The 27,710-nt window shown below is 44.8% G+C and overlaps 2 protein-coding genes across 5 annotated transcripts in view; one reads left to right on the top strand and one right to left on the bottom strand.

Moving 5' to 3' along the window:
- Positions 1-956: 956 nt before the first annotated feature.
- LARS1 (leucyl-tRNA synthetase 1) lies at positions 957-27,055 on the bottom strand. 2 transcript variants are annotated; one of them, XM_042016058.1, is made up of 32 exons: positions 26,837-27,054; positions 25,830-25,948; positions 23,832-23,919; positions 23,123-23,203; positions 22,542-22,682; positions 21,962-22,123; positions 21,183-21,295; positions 20,723-20,786; positions 20,121-20,188; positions 19,512-19,737; positions 18,343-18,430; positions 18,178-18,254; positions 17,475-17,528; positions 16,658-16,798; positions 15,843-15,920; positions 14,842-14,927; positions 14,686-14,751; positions 14,510-14,592; positions 13,742-13,880; positions 11,510-11,722; positions 10,595-10,652; positions 9,805-9,868; positions 9,019-9,202; positions 8,712-8,802; positions 7,728-7,868; positions 7,036-7,176; positions 6,844-6,954; positions 5,867-5,977; positions 3,748-3,852; positions 2,523-2,618; positions 2,019-2,151; positions 957-1,341 (listed from the first exon to the last, which is right to left on the bottom strand). In XM_042016058.1, exons 1-32 carry the CDS (start codon positions 26,840-26,842, stop codon positions 1,136-1,138), a joined length of 3,534 nt encoding a protein of 1,177 aa, XP_041871992.1. In that variant the 5' UTR covers positions 26,843-27,054; the 3' UTR covers positions 957-1,135. The 2 variants fall into 2 exon arrangements, with proteins under 2 accessions (XP_041871992.1, XP_041871993.1); XM_042016059.1 differs by lacking the exon at positions 3,748-3,852 and having other exon boundaries at positions 26,837-27,055.
- A 200-nt stretch (positions 27,056-27,255) lies between these two features.
- Positions 27,256-27,710, top strand: part of RBM27 (RNA binding motif protein 27) — a 23,104-nt gene continuing 22,649 nt past the window's right edge. For 2 of the 3 annotated variants that reach the window (XM_042016069.1, XM_042016070.1), the window contains exon 1: positions 27,257-27,394. In XM_042016069.1, coding sequence (XP_041872003.1) covers positions 27,336-27,394 — 59 coding nt within the window. In that variant the 5' untranslated portion in view covers positions 27,257-27,335. Of the gene's footprint in view, positions 27,395-27,710 lie in introns of all 3 variants that reach the window. The other variant, XM_042016067.1, reaches the window with a different exon arrangement.

Below are 27,710 nucleotides of genomic sequence, written 5' to 3'. Positions count from 1 at the left end.
CACAGAACTGTTTTCAGAGAGCACCAACACGAATCAGCTGATGATTTTCTCCTCTTCACACATTTTGAAAGACACAAAAGAAACCTGGAGGGAAGTGACATGACCCCTGCCCAAAAATACCATTTTGCTTTACTTTGTACCTGTTCCCTTTCCATGATGCTTGCTCCCACTTCAAAGGTCAGGACAGATTTTTCCAGGGTGGGAGGTTTTGGTTGGGTGCTGGGGATGTCCCTCCCTGGGCTCCTGAGCCCCAGCAGGTCTGAGCACTGACCATGGGACAGGATGGGGGCACTGGGGGGGGCCACACAGGAATAGGGGAAAGGGGGAGGCTGAGGAGGCCCCCAGCTCAATCACACTAATCAGATGGAGCCAGTGCAGGAGCTGATCTGTACAGAGATCCACAACCACAGAAATAGACCCTTCCAAAGCCCCCTCCCCACAGATCTCCCCAGCCCAGCAGCCCCTGCTCATGGTGATGCTGCTGCTGCTCCCCACTGCAGTGGGAAATAATTCCCCCAGGTCGCACCCTCCCTCTGACTCAATAAGGTTCTCTGAGGAGGAACTGCTGCTGCTTTAAACAAAACACAGGTTGTGGATGCTCCACTGGTGTCACACAAGAATTCTCTCTTCTGCCTGCAAAGTCTACAGGGATTAATAAACTGTTCTGGACTGAATTCCAGAGCAAGAAATTCCTCCCCAAGCCTCTTTGCAGAGAGACATGTCACAGGGCGATATGCAACAGCGCACATTCCTCTCTCCCAGCTGTTTGGCTTTTATATAGAACAATTATTTTATCTATCAGATTACTTGCAGTGTCAGCCAAGGATGGGGCTTCTCACTCTGCTCCATACTTGAGGCCAGGAGTGAAAAGAAGTCCCATCTTGAGGCAGTACCCAGGAAAGAATAAATAGTGGAGAATTTCCAGGGTACCTGTTTCTTTTCAAGAGAAGCCAAAGCACCAGAGGAAAATAATTTTATTAAACCCCTGTTTAAAAGAGCAGGGGCAACGCCCATGAGAACTCAGGTTGGTTGGGGCGGCTTTTTTTTTTTTTAATAGAACAAATTCTCCCCTTTGTTTAATACAGATGCTTCAACGTCCCTCCATGAACCTTCTCACTGCCAGGTACACACCCGTTCAATGAACCAGGTAAACAATTGTGTCCCCAATGTCCCTTGTCAGGCCATTCTCAGTGACACAGACGTGCCTCTGGGCCAGGTCAATGTGGAAGATGGCTTGCTCCAGGATAGGAGTTTTCCCTGCTTCCTCTTTGCCAAGGACTGGAACACGGCGGGGCCCAAGCACGGGATCATCAAACCTCATCAGCTTCACTTTAGAGAGATCTGCAGAGAGAGAGCAGCTGGTGAGGCCACAGCAGCTGTACACAGGCCACAGCACCAACAGAGTTAACCACAGCAATGCTGAACCCTTGGAACTTCCACATCTGCTCCAAGGAAACACATTCTCATGGGAATAACTGTCGTGTTAAGGTTTACACCAATACAACACTGTCCTTCAGTGGTCACACAGTGAGTTACCAACAGAAACGGGGATAAACCACACAAACACCAGCTCCTAATACCACATTCTAAGCACTGAATTTGCTTTATCTGGCTCAGGACAGGTCTGAGTAACTCAACAGTTATTCTTCATTTTCTGAGGAATGAACTGCAGAGACTGGAAGGAAGAGGAAGGCGAGAGTTGATTTCAATACATTCCTTATTAAAAAGCAGACTAGTAAGATTGCTAAGGAGACCAAGGAGCCTGGGACCTTCAGCTACACCTTCCTGCAAGTACGGCCTTCCAGCCCTGTCCCCAAGAGCACACTGACACCTTCTGGGAAGACAGGGAAGAGTCCCTGTTCCATCTCACTTGTTTCCAGCCATTCCCAAACCTCCACCGCCCAGGAGCTGGCAGTAACTCACATCACTGCATACACAGGGCATGTCCCACGTCCTCTGTCACACCCTGTGTGCCCCCCGCAGCAGGTGGCACAGCTGGACACTGGACTAGTGGTTACCTTTAATCCCTCTGTCCATCTTCATCAGGCGCCTGATCACAGTCTCCCTGTTGTCCCCTTGCCTGATGTCCATTTTTGTGGAGAAGTGGCCATTGGAGGGCTGAGGGTTGACCAGAAACACGGACACGCCAGGCTGTGACAAACAATACAGACCTTAGAGGAGAACCTGTGCTCGGGATTCCTCAGGGGAAACAGGAAACTAAATCAAATAAACATCTGCTGTCAATAAATCTTCTGGAGGGATAAAATCCCATTAGAACCTGCCTGGCCATAATGCTGGATGCCAGCACTGCCCCAAGCCTAAAATGCAGCCCAGAGTGTAACAAGGGTTTAGGACATATTTCGGGAGATCAGTTACATTTTTACTTTTAAAAGAATTAGAAATATTCATACATGATGAACATTCATGTCTGATCAAAGTTTTTAAATTTACTTTTGTCTGGGTTTTTTTAAAAGTTTCAAATTAAGTTTTCTGACTTCCAATATCTGAATTTCTGATTTTACCTCAGTTCTGAATATAGAAAATGGTTTTCCAGGACAGCAGTCTTCTTTGATTTTATCTTCTGCTTCAGAAGCAAACTTCACTTCAATGTGATCCAGCTGTCAAAGAGAAAAAATGGGGGAGGAGGGAATAAGCAGGAGTGTAATGGCTTTAGAGGGAACAGCAGAGGTTACGGCCCCATCAAACAGCTGTTCATGTAGGAAAGGGGAAAGCAAACCTGCACTGACATAAGGCAACAAAAGCACACCTGAACCCACAAAATCTTGTTTGGAAGGGACCTCTAAGGGTCATCTACTCCCTATGTGAGGTGCACAAGACCCCCCTAGTCAGCCTCCGAGGACAGGGATCCCCAGAGCCCCCAGCCTCTCTGGCTGCTCCAAGCAGTATATCCCTGTTCCAAGGATACACTGCTCCCTCCCCCACGTCAATGGGCTTTGAAGATTTACAGACAGCTTAAAATAAAAGCTGCTGCTCACTCTTGGCTTTGCTCTGACATGGGACAAGCCCAATGAAGTCACTCTTGTTTCATACTGTACAGGTTACATCCAGCTCTGCAATATATAGAGTTTCTAATTCTTAAAAAACAACTGCTTTTATTTTTTTGACTTTTGGTGTTGGGGTTTTTTGTTTGTTTTAAGTTTTTTAATACCACGTGCCTGAGCTGTCCCCTGATTACCATGCTGCCTATTAAACTAAATTCTGCTCATCATATGAAGCAGCATAACTGCTACCAGACTGGATGCCTTTTACACAGCACAGCGTGAAAAGCCCTGCCCAGAGTCTGCTCCTTGCAGAGGGAAGACAGCCTGCTGCAGTCAACATGCCAGTGTAGGTGCCCAGTGACTGACTGTTCTTGCTAGTAATGCCTTGAAGCAGCTCCTTATCTTTCTTCAGCTGGAAACGCAAGATACAGACCAGCTCAGAGAAAAGTGTCTCTTCAGAAGTGTCAGTGGACATCACTGTCACAGATACATCCAGTACTGCAGTGAAAACCAGCCCTGTTTTCTGGGACCATGTTTGTAGTGTATACCCACCCCTGTATCTCGTGCCAACACTGAACAGATTTATATGCATCTATTTGACAAATGGAAACAAAGTTGATAAAAAACTGTTACTTGAGCAATGCACACCCAGAAGTTAATGTAAAGAGGCTTAGAGCCTTAGGGAAGGCTGCTGCTCCAGCTATCCCAATAAATGCCAAGTAACAGGTGCCAAGTCTGTACCAACCTCCAGGGAATTTGTCAAGTAGACAATGTTCTCCATGAGCACTGCACGCTCATCAAACTCCAGTTCAAGATCAAGAACACGAGAACCACTTTTCTCCAAGTTTTCCTGTGCGGGGGGGGGGGCCCCAAAGTATTAAAACCCTCTAAAGGCTGCAAGTAAAATGATGCTTCAAAATGGCAAACTATCCACATTAGTCATGAAAAGAATAGGCTTGCAAATCCGAGAGCGCTCTGCTGGCACAACATTAACATCAGAGCAATAATTTTCTTGTAACAGGGCTTCTTCTACAGGGAGTTGGTGACACTGATGGGAGGAGTAAGAGCAATTAGAACACAGTTTTAATATAGAATAGAAAAGGTGTTTGACATTCACAGTTATTTAAATCCCTACTTAATGTGCAGGTTGAGAATTCACAAAATCAGTCAGCGTTTCAGTGGTATTTCACAGCAGGAAACTCAGGCTGATGACCCAGTTTAAAATAAAGGACAAGCCCACAACACCTGGACATGCTCACAGCGAGTTCTCTGCAGGGAAATAACAACCACTTTGTATGTTAACATAAAAGTAACTTAATTAAGTCCAGAAAGCCAGCAGCAACAGTCACAAGAGACAGTATTAAAGGCAGTATAAAAACCACACGATTTTTTTTTTTAACTAAAACAGAACTTCCTCTTTGGAGTTTAATCTGTCCCTGCCTGGCTCACATGCTGAGCCAGCTGTCTCCTTTGAAGCTCTGCTTTGTCAGCCTCAGCATGGTTGTGGTTTCCTGGTTTCCTCGTCAGTTTAATGTGAAAGATTCCCTTTTACCATGGAACTGCTTCCCTTTGTAAATCACAGAGGCTCTCCTACATTTCAGCCCTCCTCTGATGAGTGGGAAGCACAAGCAGAAATGCTCCTTGTACCCTGGAATTGATGAATAATTGGTTTAAAGAAAGACACTGATCAGGGGAGTCCGCGCTCAGGTGTTTCCATGTCTCTACGGGAAATTGGTTACTGCTCTTTGGAAGCGAAAGGATGGATTTGAGGTGAGCCTCAGCTCCCTCCCCACGTGCCCCAGGACCACTCACTGCTGCCAGACTAAAGACACCAAAACACAGCAGTGTTTCAGCCCTAACTCTAAGGACTGAGAGCTTGTCTGACCTTTCCCAGCTGGGATCAGAGGATCTAACACATCCCTCCTGTTCTTACAAACTTAGGCAGGAAGCTCCAGAACTGCTCTGTGCTCTCTGCTCCTCTGAAAGCTTCCAAGCTTTCATGAAAAGGAACAATCAGAACAACCCCACAGAGACAGCAAAGAGCACCTCCACTTAGAAAACACGACAAAGCTTACAAATAGAAGACATTAATACATGTATTTCAAAAATCAAGCTAAAGCTTAAGGAGAAAAAGTAATTTTTTTTTACACTCACTAAGATTTTTTCCATTACTAATCCCTCTCAACTTCTACAGATCATGAAAAGTCATCAAAAAGGTTTTAAATCACACACTGTGACCCCCCCCACCCCCAATTTAAAAAAAAATTTATTAATTCTTTGCTTCTTAGCTCTCCCTAGTTGCTGTATTGAATTTTCATCTGCAACAGCAAGCACAAAAAAGTTTCTTTAAAGAAATGGAAACCAAGATTTGAATAGGCTCGCACAACTCAGGGAAAACAATGGACTATCAGAATATTCATAAACATAAGAATTACAGACAAAATTTGTAATTCCATTCAAGGCTCAGAACAGTCTGTTTTTTCCTCCCTTAAACATACTGCAATCAATTAACTCTGGCCTTACTTTTAACTTCCAATTTTTTTTGTCTCCAAAGCAACACTTCACTCATTTCAGCATGAAAAACTGGAGAAGTCAAATAGGATACATTTCAAATATAGAGGAATCCAGGTGTGTTTGAAGTAGATTATATCACCCACAAAACACAGAAAGCACCAAGCCTCAACCAGATCCAGAATGCAGCTGGGCTAATTCACATAGAGACATTTTTATTATGTATTTCTTCTAGAGATGTTGAAGCTGTTTATAAACAAACCCATAAAGATGCCAAATGAGCAAAGGGCAAGGGGGAGACACTGCATTCACAAAAGCCTTTCCTGTACCAGAACTGTCCCTCTGACACCTACCTTAACCATGGCAACAAAAGGCATCACCTTCTTCATATACTTCTTCAGCTCTGGCAAGGTGTTCAGCTCACTGGCAATTACTTTATTATCTGGCAGTTGACCTCCACTGGCCTAAACAGGGATGAACAATCATTAAAGGGAACAGCTATCATGAAAAATCTTGCCTTTCAATATCATATACCTTTCCTGCTTTCCCATAAATACCAGCAAGGTTTGTCAGCATCATTGACTCCCCAGACAGTTTTCTCATTCTTTTGAAGCCCAAACAGCATTTAACACTGATACAGAGAAAAGCCTATACAATGCCCAAAGGTGAATACCCCCAAGAACAAATTCCACATGAGGACTATTGGTTTATCTCATTGCCACAAGCTGGTTATCTCATTGCCACAAGCTGGAATAGTCAGGACTCCCTGATCTATCAGCTACAGCCCTGGTGTGTTCAAGCTGAGGAGGCTTCATCAGGATCCCAAAAGCCACTCTCAGCAGTTCCCCGTGTCAGAAGCACAGATCCTTCTGCTTTCTTAACATATTTCTTCTCATGACTGATTTATTCCATTTCAAGCTATTTCTTGTAACTGAGTGGTATACACTTACTCAAGGACTAGAACAAAGCTTCTCAGCCCACTTGCAGAGTAAGGCAGCAGTACTCTGTCAGTCACCCATGTTTCCTCAAAAATATACTTGGAAAGAAGAATATTTAAAAGCTAACCACTCACAAATGAAAGAAACAACAGAGCACAGGCATGCTTTTACTCAGATTGTCAAAACCAATGAAATGCAACTGTCAAATCAATGACAGTCCTTGGGACATTTTCATTAAGCATAAAAACTTACTGGATAGTTGTAAAAGCATAAAGAAAATTAATCTATTGAAATAATTTGGTAACAAGTTACACCTTATAAACTTTCTACAGATGGAAAACGAGCCACAAAAAGCAGGCAAGCAGCTGGAGGGCAGAGGAAGGGACGAGCACCTGGAAGTGCTTGCGCAGGATGGACAGGGTGGTGTGCTGCCAGGGCGGGTAGTTCTTGGCCACATAGATGGTACAGTGAGAAGGCTTCTGGGAAGGCTCTTTAGCACTTTTCTGAGGAAATAAAAACAATTAGGAAGGAGTCCCTAGGCAATACAGAATTATCACACATGCACACAAACAGACAACCTTCACCTTTCCTTTCACAGGCACCATGTAGCTCTTGAGGCGGAGCCGGAGGTCGTGAGCTGCTTCCATCAGGTACTGGGAGGAGCGAATCAACACCTCATCCATGGGCCCTGCTGCCGGCCACGAGGCCCTCATGATGGAGTCAGGCTTTGGGCAGAGGAAGACACAAACGCACTGAGGTGAACACACATTAGCTGGTGGGTTTTCCAACAGTTATAGCTTGATGGGAAAATGGAGTTTAGCCAGTTTGGACCCCAGTGAGCATGCACCCATAACTAGGGTGTAAAGGAGTGGGCACACAGCCAACAAGCACTTCTTCACAAGTGTGTTCAAGACTGTACTTAGAGTCACAGCTACCATATGGCTATGGAACGCCATCTACAAGCACAGGGCTTAAAAAAATCAAAACTAAGCTTTACGCAGAAGGGTAAGACTATTGCATTGTTTCACTTAATTTTAGATCACCTCTTTGCAAGCAGACAATGATAGTGACTGGTAGTAATGTTGCACATATCATCACGGCAACAGGCCAGCTCCCTGCAGTCACTGTCCCAGGGACAATGAGCCAGTATGACTCCTTGGATTCTGACACATTTCTTCTACTTGTACATGAATAATATTTGTAAGCCTGACTTGGGTGTTACTGAAATCCATAAAAGCTCAGCTCTGAATCAATGACAGAGCTGAAACATCAGTACCTTCCCCAGCAGGGACCAGATGTGCTCACACAGGTGGGGGCAGATGGGCGCCAGCAGCAGAGTCTGCACCTCAATGAACTGGAACACCAGCTCCCTGTGCATGCCCTCGATCGCCAGCTCCCGGTACTTGTCTTTTGCTGCCTGGAACAACAACACAGCCATCAGCACTCAGCTGCCAGGGAGCAACACCCAGAGTCAAACACACACACCTGTGGGCTCTAACACGCCTGCAGAACGTGAGCAGCTTGTAATAATCCATTACTGAGCTCTGAGAACTGCAGTTTCCTGAAGCACCCACATGTGACTCTGCCAGCTGGCCATTGGATTTTCGCATTTATGTGGTACTTAAAAAAACTGTTTGTTGGCACAAACATAAAAGACAAAAACATCCACGGCTATGTATCAGGTGCTGTCATCCCAAGCAACTTACATAAAGATATTAATAAGGACGAAGAAAAAGGCAATGAATATGATCTATCATTACACATAATTCAGCCTATTTAACCCTACTCCTGAGTATCTCAAAGCAGCCACATGAAGAAGCATCTGTAATTCATTAAATAGAGCAGCATGGCTCTGCAGACACTCTGGAGACATGGTTTATGGAGGATATCAAAAAGTACTATGCTTCCAAACAATTTCGTTGATGTATTAGCTTGTTTTCTTATGAAGAGTCCTTTATCACAAAAGATGTAAAGAAAGGCAACGCTCTTTTTAATAGTGTCTTTGTCTTTTTTTAAGCAGCTTCTTGCTCATATTAGATATCAGAACTATTTGCAGAATTGCATTTGTTTTCCTCAGGACCTTTGTAAACTGACACAGACAGACCTCTACAATTCCACATTTATTCCCTTGAAGTACTCTTGTTTCTTGACACAATTCTGATTCCAATTCAGCTGTATAATTAAGGATCAGAGACAGAAAGATCAAAAGAAATCCACAAAGTAACAAATACCAGGTGTCACACTTTCTTACAGCTCCTACCTGAAACTCAAAGAAACCAGTTTTCAGAGCTTCCTTAAACATCATCTTCTCGTAATTTTGGTCTGTCTTCATTATCCCTGCATTCATCTCACTGGGGAGGAAAGGGAAGTGACAGCATCAATACTGCATAGTGTGCCCCATGTAATGGCAACACTGTAAAACTCACCAGTGCAGCCAAACCCCATAACCTATGCTGGAATGTGCGCTGTTTTATGGAATTCATTACTTGTAGAAAAAAATAACTACAGGATTCCTTCTTGCAAGGAAAAACATGGCCCAAACTGTATTATTAACCTTTGTACCATACCTGGCAAAGACTCTGTCATTGAAGGTGCTGGCTGGGCCGCTCCTCAGGCTGTCTCTGTTTGCAATCATCTCCTTCACCCACTCCACCCACGTGTAGAGACGAAGAATACCAGCATCTGCCATGGCTTCCACAAAGTTGGCATCTTCAACAGTGTCTCCAGCATCAGCCAAGGCCAAACGCATGCCTGAAGGAAATGGGATCAGCTGCCAAGGCTGGATGCCATGAGCTGGCTGATACCCATGGAGTGCTGTGCCTCCTGCACCCTGACAGCTCACTTCAATTGGAGTTAGCAAATGCAAGGCCAGGTAACAAACTGCCTGGCCAGCCAGAGATGCCTCAAAGGAAGCACTTCCCCCAGGAGAGGAACACTGCCCTCCTTGGGAAGGGACCAGACAGACACCAGAACCAGGAGACCAGCACAGTCACTGCCCAAAACACAGGAGCATGGAAGAAGGAGCACAGCACACATGGATACGCAGGGCACAAACACGTACACACCCCATGCACACCAGCAGCATGTCCTGTGTTCTGATCTCTTCAGTGAGCACAGAAAAATCAAACAGGCTGCTCCTGGAGGGCTCAGCCCCAGAAGCAGCTCCTGGCTGAACAAGGTGTGCTAACACACATCCCAATCTTCCAAGTGGAGTTCAGCTTTTCAACAAGAACAGGTGCTAAGTGGCAGATTTATTGCCATTCAATACTCCAATAAACTCCTTTGAGAGCAAAACACTCATTTTAGTCATTTTGGCATAATTGACAATCAGATGCAGGTCAGAACGCACTCACCATCTGCAGAAAACTTGTCAACAGCTTGAGTGAGGGTAAGGAAGTTGCCTGTCGATTTAGACATCTGAAAGAAAGATAAGAGTGTTTGTTTTCTCACACATCCCTTGTGTTGGTGGATAAGCAAGACAGACCCAGCAAGGGTTTGGGCAAACCATTTTCTCATGAATCACAGCAAAAAGCACTTTGGTAAATCTGAATGAGGTCTTACAGCAAAAGCAGACTCAACTCTGCATGCACTCAGCACCAAAATACAAACCCAGAAATTCCCTTAATTAAACTTAAATACTACTTCAAAACTGGCAGTTTCAGCCCACCCCGTATTGATTTTTCAAGAAGAACTCCAGTCGGGTTTGTTTTGGGGTTTTTTTGATTCATATCAAACAGTCTCCAAGACCTAATTCCTGGGTTCAGGCACTTTTAATTCAATTCAGTGTCAGAACTTGCACATATTAGCAAGTAATTGGCACAAATGTTTTCCTCTCGCTGCATCTACTCCAATGCTCTAAAAAGCTAAACTTTAGTTAAATAAATAAACATTCTGTATTACCCTAAAACTTAACAGAAACGCACTGAACTCTTCATAAATTGGTGAGACCACACAAAAGCTGACTTAACAGAAAGTGCTACACAGAATCACAGGCAAGGCAGGTCTTTAGCGAATGAAAAACTGGAGGGCACTAATGAAGAAATGTCACTATTTCCACTACTTAAATCCCAAGAAGTTTCTAGTCTGGCTAGGAAATGCCATTTTGACAACACAAAAGCCATGTCACACAAAACCTCACCGTACCTTTTCAGAATTGAGAAGCAGATGTCCATTGGCTCTCACAGCTACTGGCCATTTTTCTCTGTTTGAAGACAAGATACAAAGCTTTTGGCCAAGTAAATACATTTTCTCTTTTTAAAAAAAAGGAACAAACACTATGTTCCACTTTGAGATGAACACCTTAAGTGGAATCTTCAAAAAAAATACCTAAGGGTTGTCTTACATATATTAAGGAGTGTTTCTGAAGATGTAAAGAACTACAGTATAAAGGCTAAGGATTATCACTGCTGAAATGCAAGGCAGGGAGCAGTGCACCTGCAATTACAGCTCATTTACTTCACCTTCCTCTATTCAGATATTTTTAATTTAAAGGCCAGTGATTGGCACTGCCCAAGAGCACACAACAGTGCTGGGTCCACATCTCTACCCATGAAGGAAGGAGGTATTAAATTGCCCACAATCATCTTTACTATACAGCAGAAACCCACTTTTCCTATATGCAGTTTTATACAACCCCTAAACCAAAGTTCAAGGGAATGCAAACTGTATCTTCACCCTAAAAGCATCATGCAATGGGCAAAGAGTCTCAACCAGTCCTGCACAGTCCATAGGAGCATATATGGCTCTTTTAACCATCCTTGAGAAGGAATTAAGAAGACTCTGTAATAAAGTCACATAAATTCCAGTGCAGGAATACAACTCAACATTGGGAAATCCATAGGAGGAGATATTGCAGAAAAACCAGGGGAAATAATGGTAAAAACCACTTCCATTTCAATCACTTCTATTATGGACAACTGTATCAAAGCTGCAATACAAAAGAATACATTTCCAACACAACTCTAAATGTGGTACAGTCCAAAGGCCATTAACAAACGTGACAGAACTGCAAACTCTCCAGCTTTACCTCCTGCACACCTGCATCACATCCCAACTTACCTTTGTTCTGACCACATGGCCACATGATTGTAGAGGTAGTACGACAGGTGATTTGGAACAAGGTCTTTGCCAGAAACTCTGAGATCCACAGGATACCAAAATTCAAACTCCTCCTTCAGTTTATCCAACTTTTCTTTTGGAATCTCAGTTTTGGGGAATGGAGCTGTCTTGAAGAAGATGTAATCCCAAACCTCTTTGCTCATTTGATGTGCCCTGCACAGAATCAGTCCCACATTGCCAAGTCAGTAAAAGCTCCTCACACTCCACAGCATTTTCTACAAGGCAGCTTAAACCTGTTGATCCATTCTTACAGCACAGTCCACGTGATCAGCAAACATGGACAGAGTGCCCAGGGCCTTTGCCTGAGCTCAGGTGAGTGAATCTAACATCAGAAACAAATTCAGAACTGCTCAAGCCATGCCCTGCTTAAACTGCCCTTTCAGCTTTCCCAATAAAGCATGAAGACTCCCATAAAGAAAAAGCAATTAATAATTAAAGCGTAATCTTGAATGTCCTGGAAACCCGATCATTTCTTTTCCAAGTGTCACCACCCAACCCTCAGCACCACCTGTGACCTTAAGTGAACGCTGAGAGCCCCTCACTGCTATGTCTCATGGAGCCATTCCTTCTGGGTTCCCAGAAATCAAAGAGCAGGAGGACAGGAGAGAACTGCTGTACAGTTCAAGGTTGCCTCCTACATGGAAAATATTTGTGGTCTTTTCCCACTTCAAATGGAATGAACATTTAAAATTAACATTGACTGCAAGACACATCTTACCAACTACCAGAGGTAGGAGCCACAATTTTGAAGGAAAATACTGATGAGATGCAACTGAGACCCACAACTCTGCAGCCACTGGGCTGCATTAACACACATCCTTCTTGTTTCTACAGAGATTTTTACTCCTGGCTCTCAGAACTTCAGCAGACTGCACCAGATACTGCCTGTGTGCATTCCAAATTAAATACTTTCAAGCCAAAGTCTGCTCTGTGTTAGCACCTGCTAAGGGGCTTTGGCCTGTGCCATGCAGAGAGGAAAAACATTCTGGACCCCAAGTACTTCCAGTACACATTAGAAAACCACCTCAGATAATGAGGCTCAGGTTTGCTGGCTTGGTTCTGGCAGTTCTTGTTCTATGCTTTAAATTCCTGTGCTGTGACTGAGCTTGTGTTTGGTGCCAAATTCACTGTAACTGAAGGTGACTGACAGGATGGGCCATAAACCCCCTTTTCCTTCACACCACAGAGCAAGTATCAGTAAAAAGCATTTTCCAAGGCTGCTAGATGTTATCTACTCACATAGGAGAGCACTCTAATTGTACATGCTTAATTACACTGAATCTGTAATTCAGGGCCCAGGATGCTCACTTCAAAGCTTGTTTCCAGACATGACTAGCTCATATGTAGCTTCTCTGTAATTAGAGAGGTTTGAGCCCAAGTGACTGCCTTGCCCAGTCTCTCAGAGCTATTTCTGTCTGTAAGAATCCGAATCTTTACTTTGGAAATGGTTTTCAGATTAGTTAAAAGCATCAGGTAAGAAAAGTTTCCATTCCAATATGTGAACTACTCCAGAAATTAGTTCATAAACCACACAGAATTACAGCAGATGATTCAAGGCACAATCTGAAGTGTTTTTTCCAACTCCAGACTGAGCTGTACTTCTGTCATCTCTCTGATCCTTATCACCACAGTTCAAAAGCCACTCCAACCAAGAGGTCACATGCCTCCTCCCTCTTGCTCTGAAGACTTCCACAGACAAGTTGCAGGTAAAAGATGGTTCTAAGCTTCCAGGAGAGTGACAGTGACAGAAACCAAGAGCTAAATCCTGTTCCCTCTGTACACTGGAGCCTACAATTCGTTATGGTGCACAGCAGTCTCAGCAAGCAGACACCTCAGCAGCCACTGAAACCAATCACCCAACAACCTGCCAAGGACCATTTCAAGGCAAGTCAAACAAGTATTGAAAAAGGTGATTTACTCCCCACACAGCTCTTTCAGAGATGCTTTCAGAGGCATTTCTCCACTCTCGCTGCCTATCACACTGTTCTCTCTTCCCTTATTTCCCCTCTGCAGACCTGTTCTAACTCAGCTCACAGCAGGTTAAGTTTAATAATAATGCTTTTTACACACAAAAGCAAAGACTCAGCCTCCTTGGCAAGTCTTTCTGCAGAGCAATTCAGGAGATAAGCACACCCAATTAATCAAGAGAACTTAATGGTTTACTCTCCTTACCTGATGCCCAGAGGAGATTCTCCTTGGCCCCTCAGGTTCCCTCCCTGCAGCAAGTGAGCCACGGTGTAATAGGCCATGTAGATAGTGGAGTCGGAGAGAGACTCTATCAGCCACTGCTCATCCCAAGGTAAGCGGCTCCCTGGCCAGGGGGAAGGCGGCTGTCAGGTACCATAGCACCACCCCTACCCACACACACGACTCCCAGGCACACATCAGAAGTTTATGATTTTCAGTGGAGCATATAAACATACATATATACATTAGTAGTCATGCTTATGCTTTTAAAAATATTTGTTTTAAAAATTAAATTATGCACTTGAAAATTTTACTCAAGCACAAACAGTTGCTGATTTTGAATCAGTATCCTGACATAGCTCAGCTCAAGAACATCTGCTGTGGGTTACAGTGCACTTCTAGCAGCTGTCCCATGTCAGGCTACACAAGATGAAGGCTAGTCAGAATTCAAGGAGAAAACCCAAGAAGTGGTATTAGTTCCCTCTTCTGAGGTCCCTTCCAAATCAATGGCCCAGGTAAAAAGCTACTGAGATACTGCACAGACTACCCATAGTAATGCAAATATTACCAGCCCCAGGCATTTCCAACAAAGCACGCCTCCTCTGGGATGCTGGGCCACGATACAAGTTGGACAACGTTGTTCCCGCACTTCCCTGTCCCACTGGGGATGTTACATAGCACTTAAGCCTTCCAAACGAAACAAGGAGTACCATCCTTATGAAGCACCAACCAAAAAAGGAGTGTTTTGCCTACCTAAGCCATACGTCCTGGAGCATGCGTGCTCTTGTAGCCAACCTAAGGTAGCTTCAAAATTTCTCCTAGTCTCTTCACAGAACCTGTAAGAAAGAAGCTCTTACTGCTTTCGGTCCTCTCAGACCCCACCACCAGCAGCAAAGTCACTCTCCTTTACAGCCATGCTCATAACTCACGTCTCCAGATGTTTCAAGCACTCTGACGCCTGTTTCTTCCAGCTCACTTCACCATAATCTAAGTACCTACAGTCAGGAAAGGTTTATTGTAATAAAGCAGTTGAGAAATAGGGTACAATTGGAGCAACTTTGTAACTACAGCTTTATTTCACTTACCACTGGTCACAAAGGGCCACAACACACTCATCAGCAGATCTCGAGATAACTTGTTTCTCAGGCTCCATATAAATCATGGCTTCGCCCTAAGAGTTGAAAGGGCAATGAAAGCTCAGATTTAAGTACTTAGCAAAGTTTAGAAAACCCTGACAACTTACTAAAAAGCATCCCCTCCATTCTAGTCTGGTTTACAGCATTTATTGCACGGCTCTCAGCACTGCCCAGGCTCTCTGCCTCAGTATTCCTCCACATAAAATGACATAAGGCTTGTCTGTGTGCTTCTCTGAGGTACCAGCTCACAGCACTTTGTACAGAATGCATGAGGAAAAGGAGCATGTAAGCACAAAATATTTCCTGCTGGCTATGCCCCACAGATTGAAACAGCTCCAAAACCCTAGGGGACAGAGGGAGGGGGAAAGGCAAAGGAAAATGGGATGTTGAGCTTCAAATCCACTTGCACACACTTGCTGATGCAGGGTAATGGGTTACATTATGATCTGGACATAACTATGCCACAACAACAAGGGAATAATGACTAAATGCCTGAAGCCCCTCCCACTCCCAATCCTCTTTAGGGAGTTTCATCAGAGGGATGCCACAACCACTGTTCAGTTACTGCTCTCCCTTCTCTGAAGGATGAGCCCAGCAATGGGGCATTTGCACATCACACATCCCCTTCATTGGCTTGAAAGAGACTTGACAGTTCAGGTCCTACACTTCCAGTATATTCCCAGCTATATTAAAAAATAAATTGGACCACCAGAACATGTCCTAGGGCGGGTGATAGAGCAAGGCAGGGAATAAGAGAACTCTAATTAAGCTACTCAGACCACTCAGCCCAAGAACACCAGGTCCCTCTCTCTGCAGTGTTCTGTGCTCTGCAGCAACCCAAGGCACCCTGAGGGCTGCAAAACCACACCAGGGGTTTCTCTGGTGACTCAGTCCTGTGAAAAGGACAAAATGGACAATGCAGAAGCAGCTGTGTGCACACTGTCACATACCTTATCCAACATCAGCTTCTGAATATGTTTCTTGACATCTTGAACTTTCTGTCCTTTGAATTCATCCACCAACATCACCTGTAAAAGATGGGTCACATGAGATTTTTTTTTTTCCAAAATTTAGCAAGAAATAGGTGCCATAGGTGTTCAAATCAATATAAGGAAGTAGCAGGTGCTGCCATCTTTGACATGCAAAAAATAAAGAGTACAGGTGTTGGTTTTTTTCATTAATTGTAATCATCTTTACCCAAAAACAGTTTGTACATATGTCAGCATCCACACAGATGACAGAGTGCAAAGAGTCAGAAATAAAAACTGTTGCTTGCTTACAAAATATCAGCTGAGAAATACACATAGCGAGCTACTGAGGTAAAGACAGGAGAAAAAAACAAAACAAAACAATAACAAAAAAAACAACCCACACACCAAACAAACAAAACAAAACCCAACCCAAAAAAACAAAACAAAAAAACCTGCAACCACCACCACCTTGCTCATTTCAAATCAGTTTCCCTATCTATACTTGCAACAAAATGGATCAGCTCCCCAGAAGGTGACCACTTGTTCAGAAATCAGGTTCTAATGTTCAGAGAACACAGGAATGTATGAGTGGAAACTTTCTCCAATTCTACATCATTCCCCCAACTGCAGAACCTTACCGCAGGAAGAGTCTAAATGAAAAGTGCTTTGGGAAAAAAGGATAGTGTCCCCCTTTCTTGAGGTTGGTTTTTTTTTTTTTTATTCTTTATCTGCCTTTTTTTTCCTCCTAATTAAACTCACCAAGAAACCACTTACCAAAATCTTTTACTACTTACTCCCTCATAGAATCCTTTCAGGTACACTCTCTCCTTGGCCTCTGCAAGCTTCTCTCTGTCATTCTGGCTCTGGATTTTGAGCTCGTCACAGACAAATGGAGCACAAAGGCTGCCATAGCCTGGGATTTCAATGATGGGCACCTGAGAATCAACAAAGGGCTGTCAAACCCCTCCTGCACCGCACTGCTCGCTCTGCACACTCACAGCATCCAGCACAAGTTACACAGGGCTTACAACACATGGGTGCAGTTCCACTCATCAGCCAGAAGTTCCCAGCTGTTCCCAGGGTGACTCTGAGCTGCCCAGGTGTATCCACACCGAGCTGTCCCAACACGGGAGCTGGCGTGTGGAACCAACGGTACTGCAGGATGCTGGGATGGCTTTACCTGTAACCTGCACTTTCTAATGGAAACTGCCTCAGCCACGAGGCTGCCCTAGCAGGGAGGGACTTCAGCTTTTTGCACAGAACAGATACACTCCTAATCTCGCCATTAGGGCGCTAAGTTTTAACCAATCAACAGGTTATCAGTATAATGATGCATTCCATCTTCCAAAACAATAATTCCCATAAAAATTGATACTTTCCTTTCTCTCTGAAGTACAGCACAGAATAACAAATCTTGGTTGCAACCATTAACAGACCAAATGTTGTAACTACAGGAAAACATGAAAATTTTACTCAAGATTTTCAGCTCTTTCAACTGAAGAGGACTTTAAATAGAAACTCTGGAAGAGGTAGGCACAGCTCCTGGTTTGTCTCTCATCAGTGAACACAACATCCTATGTGCTATAGATGGACACATCTGAGTGCACTCACCGGCTCGAATGGCAGGACCATTTCATCTCTGATGCCATACTTCACCCTCAAAGCCTTGAAAGTTGGAACAAAAAAAAGCAATATATAGAAATCTCTTAGATTTAAAGGTTCTTGTCCATTCATAGTGTCTTTTTTGTACATAATGTTTTATTATAAATCAGACAAAGCCACTTCCCTGCCTTCTCACCATTTCTGACACCTCAATCCCCATCTCAGTTCCAGATGATTCTTTGCCATAATGGTCTACATTTTTTAAAAGGAGAAAAACTGATATTGCTCTACCCTGAAATGAATGGACAAAAGTTCAGTAGCCAGGGACAGCTGTTCAGACGCTGATGTACTCTTGCAATTACTAACAACCACTTTCAGTCTCATTTGAAATTTATAGAGAATCTTAATCTCATTTCTGGAAGTCATTTCCACAACAGGAACTCACTTCTGTTTCATTGGTGCTCTTCTCTACCTTAACATGCAGCACAAGTTACATGATTCTCATCTAAAACTCAGACCCGAAGTCTGAAAAAACCCAAACACCTGTCCTAGCCCAGTTGGTTTAAACTTAATTTATTTTTAACTACTTTGATTTCAAGTTAGAGGTGGCAAAATGCCAATTAAAGTGAGTTTCATTTTACCCACTGGATATTTATTTTTGACCATCTTCACTATGGAAAGGAAACAGAAACAATTCAGTTAACAGACTGACCTGCTTCTTTTTCAAGTCTCTCAGGGCTGCAAAGTCATCTGGAGAGTCAGAGGGAACACTTGTCACCACTCCAGTTCCTTGGCAAAGGAAAAGATAAACAGATGAAAGGATTAGTCCCCACATGCTGAATGCCAGTGCCCATCCAACAGGCTCTGCTGCAGTTACCTTTATCCTCCTTGATGGTGAGCATGGGCAGGGCGTATATGACCTTGTAGGTGGTGAGCGGTGCCGAAAGTGCAGCACCGAGAATCTCCTGAGCAGGACAAAGGAACAGCAGAGAAGAAAATCAGGGGGTTTCAGCCTAGTAGAGCAAGCTGATATTCTTCAAATTTTCTGTACATTTTCCTTACACATTACAAACAAATTAAATACATTTTATATACAGATGGACAAGGAGGAAGTACATATGAAACCATGTGGTACTATTTGACACTGTATATAGATTATTGATTGGTAGAGAAGCCAAAAAACCAAATTCAAAGAAACTTAAACTACTACCATGTAGAATTGGGAAAACGTGGGAAGCAGAAGGACAGTTTGCTTTCAAGTATCTGAAGCACAACAGCATTGAGGCAGGAATGACTTAGGAAGCCAGTGTCAAAAGCAACATTAAACAAAGAAAGGAAAGCATATTGTCAAGATATTCACACACTGGCAGGAGGCAGTCTAGATGTGGCAGCTGTCTTCTACCTCACTAATTTGCTTGAATTCACATCGTGTCTACCAACAAAGGAAAAAACCCTGTATTTTCTACTTCAAAGCAAGATCAAGAAAGATGGTGATAAGTTGTAGTGAATGGAAATCAAGGGATGCAAAGAGCTGAAGATGCCTGGCATCAGGATAAATAAACACCACTGATGACACTTGCACAAAGCACACAAGTTAAGGACAGCAAATCCCAACACCACTAACATTCAACTACTCAGTTAAGACAGCTTAATTCACATAGATGTACTGGAAGTGTCAGTACCAACAAAAGCCTGTTCCACATAACGCTTTCTGGCTATTACTTTTTCCTCTCCCTTTCCATTCACTCTTCCCAGCAAGCAGAAAAGCATTATTTAGCACTATCCCTTCACCAAATCACGCTGAAGCAACAGGAATGCATCTGTCCCCAGGTAACTGCACCAGGTTATTCCCCCAGCAGCAGCTGTGGCTTGGCTGCCAAGGAAGCTGCCTGCTGCTTGCGATTTTAGTCACTAACATTTTAGTCACTCCAAAATTTCTGTAATAGCTCCCGTATTTTCTTTACGATTTGAATTCCACCATCACCTTTCTAAGCGTAAGCTCCAGAGGACCAGCTAAGCCTGACCAGCACACTGTAGGATGCTCACCTCTCCCATCAGCTCCTTGACCACAGGCACGACCCCGTTGTCCTTGGTGAAGCCCTGGTAGGACATGTTCCTGGCAGCACGCTGGGTGCAGATGAAAATGTCCCCATTGCCAGTCTCAAAGCCGATGTACTTCATGTCCGGGCGCAGCCAGCAGTTGGTCTGGCCAAACATGGTCTCTGGCCTGAGCGTGGCAGCCACCAGGAAGATGTTTTTTCCTCTCAAGCCACTGAAGGGGAAAAATACTGGATAAGTTACCAAAATAAAATCATTCCGGATCACACAGAACAGGCTTTTAAACCAACATCAACTTTCGAGTAACGTTTCCTGAGACAAAAGTGGGTCATTAATTCTTTCCGGGTTTTCCATTTTCTTTCCGGTTTTGGGGGGGTTTTTTGGTTTTTTTGTTGTTGTTTGCTTGTTTTTAATTGCAACTTGAGTTCCATGCAGACACAGTGAATAGAGCAGCTCAAGATTCTGACCAGGTCTTTGAAGTGATGGAAATAATCAGGTGAAATTAAATTCTGCATTAGGCAAAACAGACTGTTTAATTCAATGGTCAGTTCTGGCCAGGAAACAGAGCCTACCTGCCACTAAAAAGTCAAGACCTACCTCAATTTTGCAGGGTAAGGATCCAACACCTTCATTTTTATCAGTGTGTATTCTTGAGGCCCAACACCCTACAATTCCCACAAACAAGGCAACAATCAATAAATGAAATTTACTTGAGCAGGAAAGAAAATAAATCCTATTCTGCAGGAACCTAATCCAAACACGATTTAAGGTAATCACGCTTTCCTCAGAGCAAATCCTATTTCCATTCATATGAAAGGCTGCTCACTGACATGCAGACTGCAGAGAGGCTATACTGTATTCCTACAGCAAAAAACTTAGTTGTCACAGACACTGTCTCAGCAACATCTAAGTTAACAACAACTTGTTTATTTAGTTTCAACAGGTAACAACACAATGGAGTGATGCTGCAAGCACAGATTGCCAAACAATCACAGAAACCAGCTACGATGGAAAATACTATCCATAGTTCCAGACAAATCTGCTCAAGAGAGGAGTTAATTCAATTTTCACATGCACTGACAACTGAGAGCCAGTGACTCTGCACATACAAACTATGTTTTGCTTCAAGATAAATACTGAATGTAAAGTAAATTGTAAGATCATAAGCAATGCATGAAAACGTCAAGTAAAAATATTACCTCTCCTGTTTGCCTGTCATGATCCATGCAAGGCTGTCCATCTTTAGGAGAATAAATTGTGTATCTAGAAAAAGGTGTATTTTCATTTAGCAGTGAATCAAATAATGTATAGAGCAAGAAGAAAAAAAATATAGCTCTCTGGGAAGAAAAGACCTCTTAATGGTATTTTTAAATTTTGTGTGGATCTGTTTCCGTCAGTGCCAATGCTCAGAGCTTTCAGAATTGGCCCTTTGTTGCTTTGAGTTGGTACCCATGGAAAAACTAAACCCGGAAGACAAATCTCACATGCTTTGCTGGCACAACAACTACGCTTCACTGCGTCAGGCAGAGTGCCAGCAATGAAAGATTCTGGTTTCATCTGAGTTAAAAGCACGCTCTAGAGAAGTATCACAGGGCCCTGTCTTTGGTGCAGCTGAGCTTACCCACACCCCCAAAAACTCAGAGCTGAGTGGCAGCTTACCGTTTGCCAAACTTAATCTTATTTCTTTCCTTTAGTGTAAGGAATTGCCATCGTACAAAGGAATCATAATAGGGATTGACATTTGTTGTAATGAAGGAACGCCTCCAGTCCACCTGAAAATGGGCAAGAGGATCCAGTAAGTAAGCACAATCAAGAAATTAAAAGAATCTCATAATACCATAATTATTATTTTAAAAATAAGAAGAGCTTTCTCTCAAAAAGGACAATGCAAGTATGTATCCCACAAAGGGTGTAAGCTTAAACACACATCTGTGCCTGCTCTCTCAGAGCAGAGATGTCAAAGACTCGACTCCCTCCACTGAGTGAGAACTTAAGAGGTTTTGTAGTAGTTTTAACCAACCATTCAAGCTGAATTTCAGCACTGCCTTGTTTCATCTTTACCTCTTCATTTTCAAAAATCTGTTGTCAGCAGGACAAGTACTTATAGGAAGAATAATGCTGTGATGTTAAATAGAACTGCTGTCAATACTGACTACAGACAAGTTATCTCACATGGGAAGCATAGGTCATAATGCCTTTATTGGACTCATTTCCAGCTGTGACCACTGCACAGGGTACAAGCTCATATAAGAAAGCACTTAATTATCACCCAAGACCATTAAAAGGTTAAATTACTAATTCCCCAAATATCAGAAACATTTCTGGAACTATGCTGGTATTACACAGAAAATCTCAAGGAGAAGCAGCACATTCACCAACACAGTAACAATACAGGTATGGCTGCCTGTGGAACTGAGGTTAGAATCTCCCAGAGTCACCTTCAATCCCATGCTCTTCAGATCCTGGACAGCAAGGGGAGGGAAATAATCCAGCCAATGCTCAGCTTCAGAAAAACTGACTACTTCTTCATCAGACAGACCCAAAGACTTCATGATCCCCCACTGGTATTTGGAAGAGCCAGTCTTGGCAGCAGCCTTGCTCTGAAAGAACAATTGGGATCAGGAAGAAGCCCAGAGTCTTGTGCTCACAAGAGCATTTGCCTCTGTTAATGTTATGTTTTCTGATTCGAGATACACAAGTTAACACAAATATTCTCACATCCTCTCTCTAACAGTGAGGATAAAGGATTCGTTTCCATTCTACACCTGGTATTCACAGAGTTTCCATTCTACCATACCTTGTATTCACTGTAAATTCCCTAACCCTCCTCTTCCCAGCTGTTCCATGCCAGTGTCCAACACAGCTGCAGAGGCTCTGCAACACCAACCCAGCAAGGAACGGCCTGTTCTCGGGGCCTGCTCAAACCCACGGGTGTTGGCACCACAGAAAGGTGGAGAGCCCTGCACTACACTTGTACCAAAAACCTTTGCACACAGGAAGGCTTGGTTTAAACTTTACCTTTTTGCCTTTTGCTTTGTCTTTGATGATAATTTCTTCCTCTTTTTTACCAGAATTTTCTTCCTCTTCCTCCTCCTCATCAGGAAATTCCGGTGGGCAACCATACAATTCCATTTCTCTTTTCAGCTTATCTGCACAAGCCTGAACAGAGTTATTGGGAGTGTGTCAGCCAAGGTACCGGCTGCAATCACAGCCAAGGAGTGGGTTTTACTGGTAACATTTTGCATTCCATGCTTTAAGTGCTTTAAACTTTCTCTGGACCTTGCATTAACATCTAGGAGATCCTGCCACTTCCAGAACACCTTCCAGGGCAGGAAGAGGATTACTGTGAGGATTTTCTTACAAAGGAAAACATACAACAGGTAAAATTTAGTTTTCCAGCCCTTCATCTTCTAGAAAGTAATGTTATAATTCAAGCACAACACATGTTTATTACAAATTCAGGTTCCAAATCACACTGTCCTGGTGAATTTTTAAATTAACTAAGGTGGCGTTGGGGACAGACAGTAAGCAAGGCTCCAAGCAGCCTTTGGGATAAAAACCCGAACGGAAACAACCCCCAGCAACTGCAAAACTCTCACCTTGATGGGCATCCCCGTGCAGTGCAGCCCAAAGGGAAACAAGCAGCTCCTCCCCTTCAGCCTCTGGTACCCCACTGCGAACTACAGACAGGGAAAATGGAACAGCTGACACAGGAATGGCACCAGGCTGAGCCAGCAGCTGCTCAAACACTGGTGTGATTCCTTCTCTAACACACAGCTACTGACAGACAGTACAGGCACACAGCTGGGGAGGAACTCAGGGCAGGAAGGTGAAACCAGAGCTGGCTGCCAGGCCTGCCCCTGTGGCTGCACAGGCACGGGCGTGCCCAGCTTCCAGGCTGGCTCTGACCAGAGACCAACGGGTGCAAAAAGAGCGAGGTTGTGGAATCCTACCCACTAGTGCCCAACACCTGCTCCCACACAGGTCACAGAGCACAGCAAGCACAAACAAAAGGGACTCTTGTGAAGTTTGAGCCATTTAGCAGCATCTCCTAAAAATCTCGTTTCAAAGAATGAACATGGGAAACACCCGCAGGCCCATCTCATCAAATTAAAAAAGACATGAATGGCATTTCCCTTCAGCCAGCAATATTCCTACTGAAAATATGGGAAAAAAGGAAAGTTTAATAAGTCATTACTAAAGCTATAAAGGAATTGACATGGCATCCTGTTAGCTCAAAACTGAACTACAAAATCAGCATTTGTTCTAGAGTATTATTTAAAGATACCAGCAAAGGAGAATTTTTACCTCACATTTAGATAAGGAAAATGTGTGTCCCAGGTGCAGGCGGCCATTCATGTAGGGGTAAGGAAAGGTAACAAAGTACTTTCCTTTGCTGAGAAGAAAGTCAAAGAATTAAAGCACATAATTAGCTTTTTAAGTGACCATCAGACAATACACGAGCAAAGCAGGTAACTGGTATGTTCAGCTATTATCAGCCCACAGTGACGTTAAAATATTTTCCTTACCAGTAACACGAGTCTTTGATTTTAAAGAGCTGATACATTAACAGGCTTTACCATCTTAAAAAAATAAACATGAAAGAAAAAACCCACAGAGGACTGACATCGCACAGAAATGTTGAAATAGATATAGCACATTCCCAAAGGTAAAAAATTCTAATCCTGCTTCTGTAAATTAATTACAGCAAAGGCTTAAAGTCATTTATTTAATCTCCCATTGTGTGAGTTCAGATTTTAAGGGCACACTGTAAGCAACCGCTCCACTCACAGGGATATATTGTTGCAGGGTGTTTCAAAGATGTATTATGTTGTTGGAACCTGAGCTCTCAAAGCAGCTAAGAAAGTATTTACATTTAGGACACCGCGAATTTCTACCTCTACCTTTGCACTCCATGCCTTGTCTCTTCCCTTCACACACTCCCTCAATCCATTAACATGCAGGAATAAAGGCCAAGTCATTTCTTTGCTTGCAAAATCTACAATTTAAGAACCTGCCACCTGCTACACCACTTCAGTTATCATCTTTGTTTAGTCCAACTTTCCCACACACCAAATATTAACATCATACTGCCGAGGTCACTGCTTTTCCAGTCAGAGACCCTCCCACAGGATTAATGCTGTTCCCCCAGGCAGCCTCTCCACACCTGCAACGAGCAGGGATCCCACTGATCACAAAGGAACTTGCTTCCAAGCATGCTATGCATTCCCAGAGGATGAACAAGTTTCCCAGGATTACTCTGGGGCAGAAATAAAACCAAGAGTCATATGGTCTTCCCAATAGCACAGAGCACCCTGCACCTGTAACAGGCTCTTCCTCCCTGCAGCTCTGCTCCCTCCCCTCTCGGGCTGGAGCCAGTGCTGACTAAGGTGGCTCATCCCCTGCCCCCACAGCCAGAACTCCCTGGGACCTCCCCCAGGAAATCCCCCCGGGCCAGGGCTGGCAGAGCCCTCAGCCAGGACAGCTGCCCAGCCCTGCAGCAGTGCTCGTGTGCCACCTGGGAGCACAGAGCCCAAAGCCCAGCCACACCTGCCCACTCCTTTAGAGCCAATTTCAGACAGCTGAGAGCAATCATGCAACCAACCAGATGGGAGGAAATGTAACCCAGGAGATAAACACCTTCTACAACCGACAGATAGCAACTCAGGAACATTGTACCATCAGAGCAGAAAGCCATTATCAAAGCAAAACGTTAACCAAACCCAGCCAGACAGAATGCAGAGTGCTCTAGGAAACACCACAACCAACCAGGTGGTGGGACAAACCTGTGCAATACGGCTCACGTGAGAAAAGAAAGCACAGCCCCTCATCTGAGGAACAGTAATGGTCACACACACCTGGCCTTCCCCCATTCCTACAAAAGTACAAGGGGCTGGTCTACAGCAGGAGCTGGGATTTTGCTTAACACTGTTTTGCTCTGTGAAGCAGAGCAGGACACGCCCTCCCTCAAAGTGAAATCCCTGGAGTGGTGAGGGCTCAGGCATCACACTGAGGAATTTCCTCCATGTCAAAGAGTACAAGTCGCCAAAGAGAGCCTGGTTTTAAAGCCACAGAGAGTACTGACACTGCAAAAGAGTTAAAAAAGCTTCTCTCCATCCCGCTGGAACTCAGCCACACACATACTCGGCGGCTTTATGCCATCAGCTACAGAAATGTCAACAACATGTGAGCAGGTCTCTCCAGCTGAGCCATGAACACTGCTCTTTACAAAGGGGCCATTTTTCCCCCCAGCAGCTTTTGAATGAAAAGACATTTCAAGCAGTAAAAAACCAAATACAACAATACCTCCTCTGGTCCCTCCTGTCTGCAGCATTGATCTCAAACACTCGATCATGGTCCCACTTCTGCTGGATCTCTCTTTCAATCTTCTTCAAGAAATCTACTTTCGCTGTTCCTTTACGCTCCTGTTCAACAGCGAAAGGAAGAGAAGCCTGGCTGAACAGGTTAAGAAATAACAGAACTGTAACCTATCACAGACCACTCCTGAACTCCTTTGGGTATGGGCAAGCACTGCTCCAGAACACGGCAGCAACACCTCACAGCAGAGCAGCAGTGATGACTCTGTAAACCTGTATCCTGAGATCCAGCCTTCTGAAACTGGATCTAAGATCTGTAAGGAAAGTGTTAACAACGTTTTCCAAGGCAAAGGACTCTACAGTAGCTAAGACAGACACACACTGACCATCTTGCCAATAAAGAACAAACTCAGAGAGATCTGAATTGGGGAGGTAGAAGAGGACATGAATCATAAGTGAAAACACCCAGAGAATTCTGGTTGTTCCAGACTCTCCATATACCCATGCAATGCTTCTTCCTGGCACTCCCTATGCCAGGAAGAGGGTCTGGTAATAACTAATTGTAGTTCACGGAGTTCTTCAGGTAAAGCATTCCAAGCGATTTTAATTAAATCCGTGTTCAGTAGCCCTTCCCCGCATTCTTTTATCACATAACATATGGCACGTATTAAAGGATCTTATTCTTTCACCATATAACACACGAGAATTGCTAAAGGACATGAGCATTACAGATTCTGCACTCATAAAGGTTGAGGATTTAGCTTCTTTCCATCAAAACACTAATTTTCCACTTTTCCATCAAGACACTCCTAAAACGTTTACACCTGGGGCCGCAGCCGCCGGACAGAGCCCCCACGCACGCCCCTATGGGATCCTTTTCCCGAAGGCCGCGGCGCCGAAGAGTGACCCTGAGGAGACGGTGAGGAAGCCCAGGGAACGCCAAGAGCTCCCGACGGCCGCCAAAGCCAAAGCCCCCGGCGCTGCTCTTTAACTCACCGCCATATTGCCGCGCCTGCCGGGCTCCGCGCGGGCCGTACCAACAGCGGGAGTGGGTGGGGAGCCGAGGCCGCACCAAAGCGGCGGGCGGGGGGAGACCGGGCCGTTTTTAGCGTGAAGGGAGGGGAGAGAAGGAGGACGGGAGGGAGAGCGAACGGAGAGATCACTGCGACCGCTTGTCCCGGCTGGGGAGGGGGAAATGAGCACGGGGTGCCTGTCCCAGGTGTGAGCCCGCCGGGCCGCTCTCCCTTTAAGAGCACCCCCCAAGATGTCGCCGCGGGTTCATGTGCTCGCTCTACCGAACTTGCTGGTTCCCCCTGACCCTCGGCTCGGGCTGTGGGCCACTGCCATTGGCTGGCAGCGCGGGGCGCCACTGCCTGATTGGTGCTGGCGGCGGGGCCCCGCCCCGGCGATGCCCAGCAGGCTGCGCTGCGGGCGGTGCCGGGCAGGCCGCGGCGATGGCGGCGGTGTAGCTGTGAGCGGGCGGTGCGGGGCCACCATGATCATCGAGAGCGTAGACGCGCTCAAGTCCTGGCTGGCCAAGCTGCTGGAGCCCATGTGAGTGCGGGCGTGCGGGCCGGGCGGGCCGGGCGGACAGCGCTTCCCGCGGGCCCGGCCCGGCCGAGGCGTTACGGCCCTGCCCCGCCTGCCCCCGGCCCGGGCCCGGCGCGCCCGGAGTGCGGGATAGCCCGAGCCCAGGGAGGTGCCGGGGGCCTTTTGTACTACAACGTGCAACGGAGCTGGAGAAGGGTTTGGAGCATAATTCTTATAAGGAGCAGCTGGGGGGGGGGGCTCGGGCTGGGGCCAAAAAGCCTCAGCCGGGACGGGCCCGCTCTGCACACTTCCCTGAAAGGAGGGGGCAGGCGGGGGGGGC

This window comes from Corvus kubaryi, unplaced genomic scaffold (assembly GCF_017639235.1).
Source record: "Corvus kubaryi isolate FWS band 111438036 unplaced genomic scaffold, C.kubaryi_AGA036_p1.0 split3-37374, whole genome shotgun sequence".
In the NCBI taxonomy this organism is placed as follows: domain Eukaryota; kingdom Metazoa; phylum Chordata; class Aves; order Passeriformes; family Corvidae; genus Corvus; species Corvus kubaryi.
This window is presented reverse-complemented; position numbering and strand designations above follow the sequence as displayed.

Excerpts from the sequence above, each read along its gene's own strand:
- LARS1 (XM_042016058.1), bottom strand. Across the intron at positions 23,920-25,829 it reads GACAGGAGGGACCAGAGGAG|CAAAGGAAAGTACTTTGTTA; the intron begins GTATTGTTGTAT and ends CTTTCTTCTCAG. Across the intron at positions 13,881-14,509 it reads CTCCAGGACGTATGGCTTAG|GGAGCCGCTTACCTTGGGAT; the intron begins GTAGGCAAAACA and ends CCCCCTGGCCAG.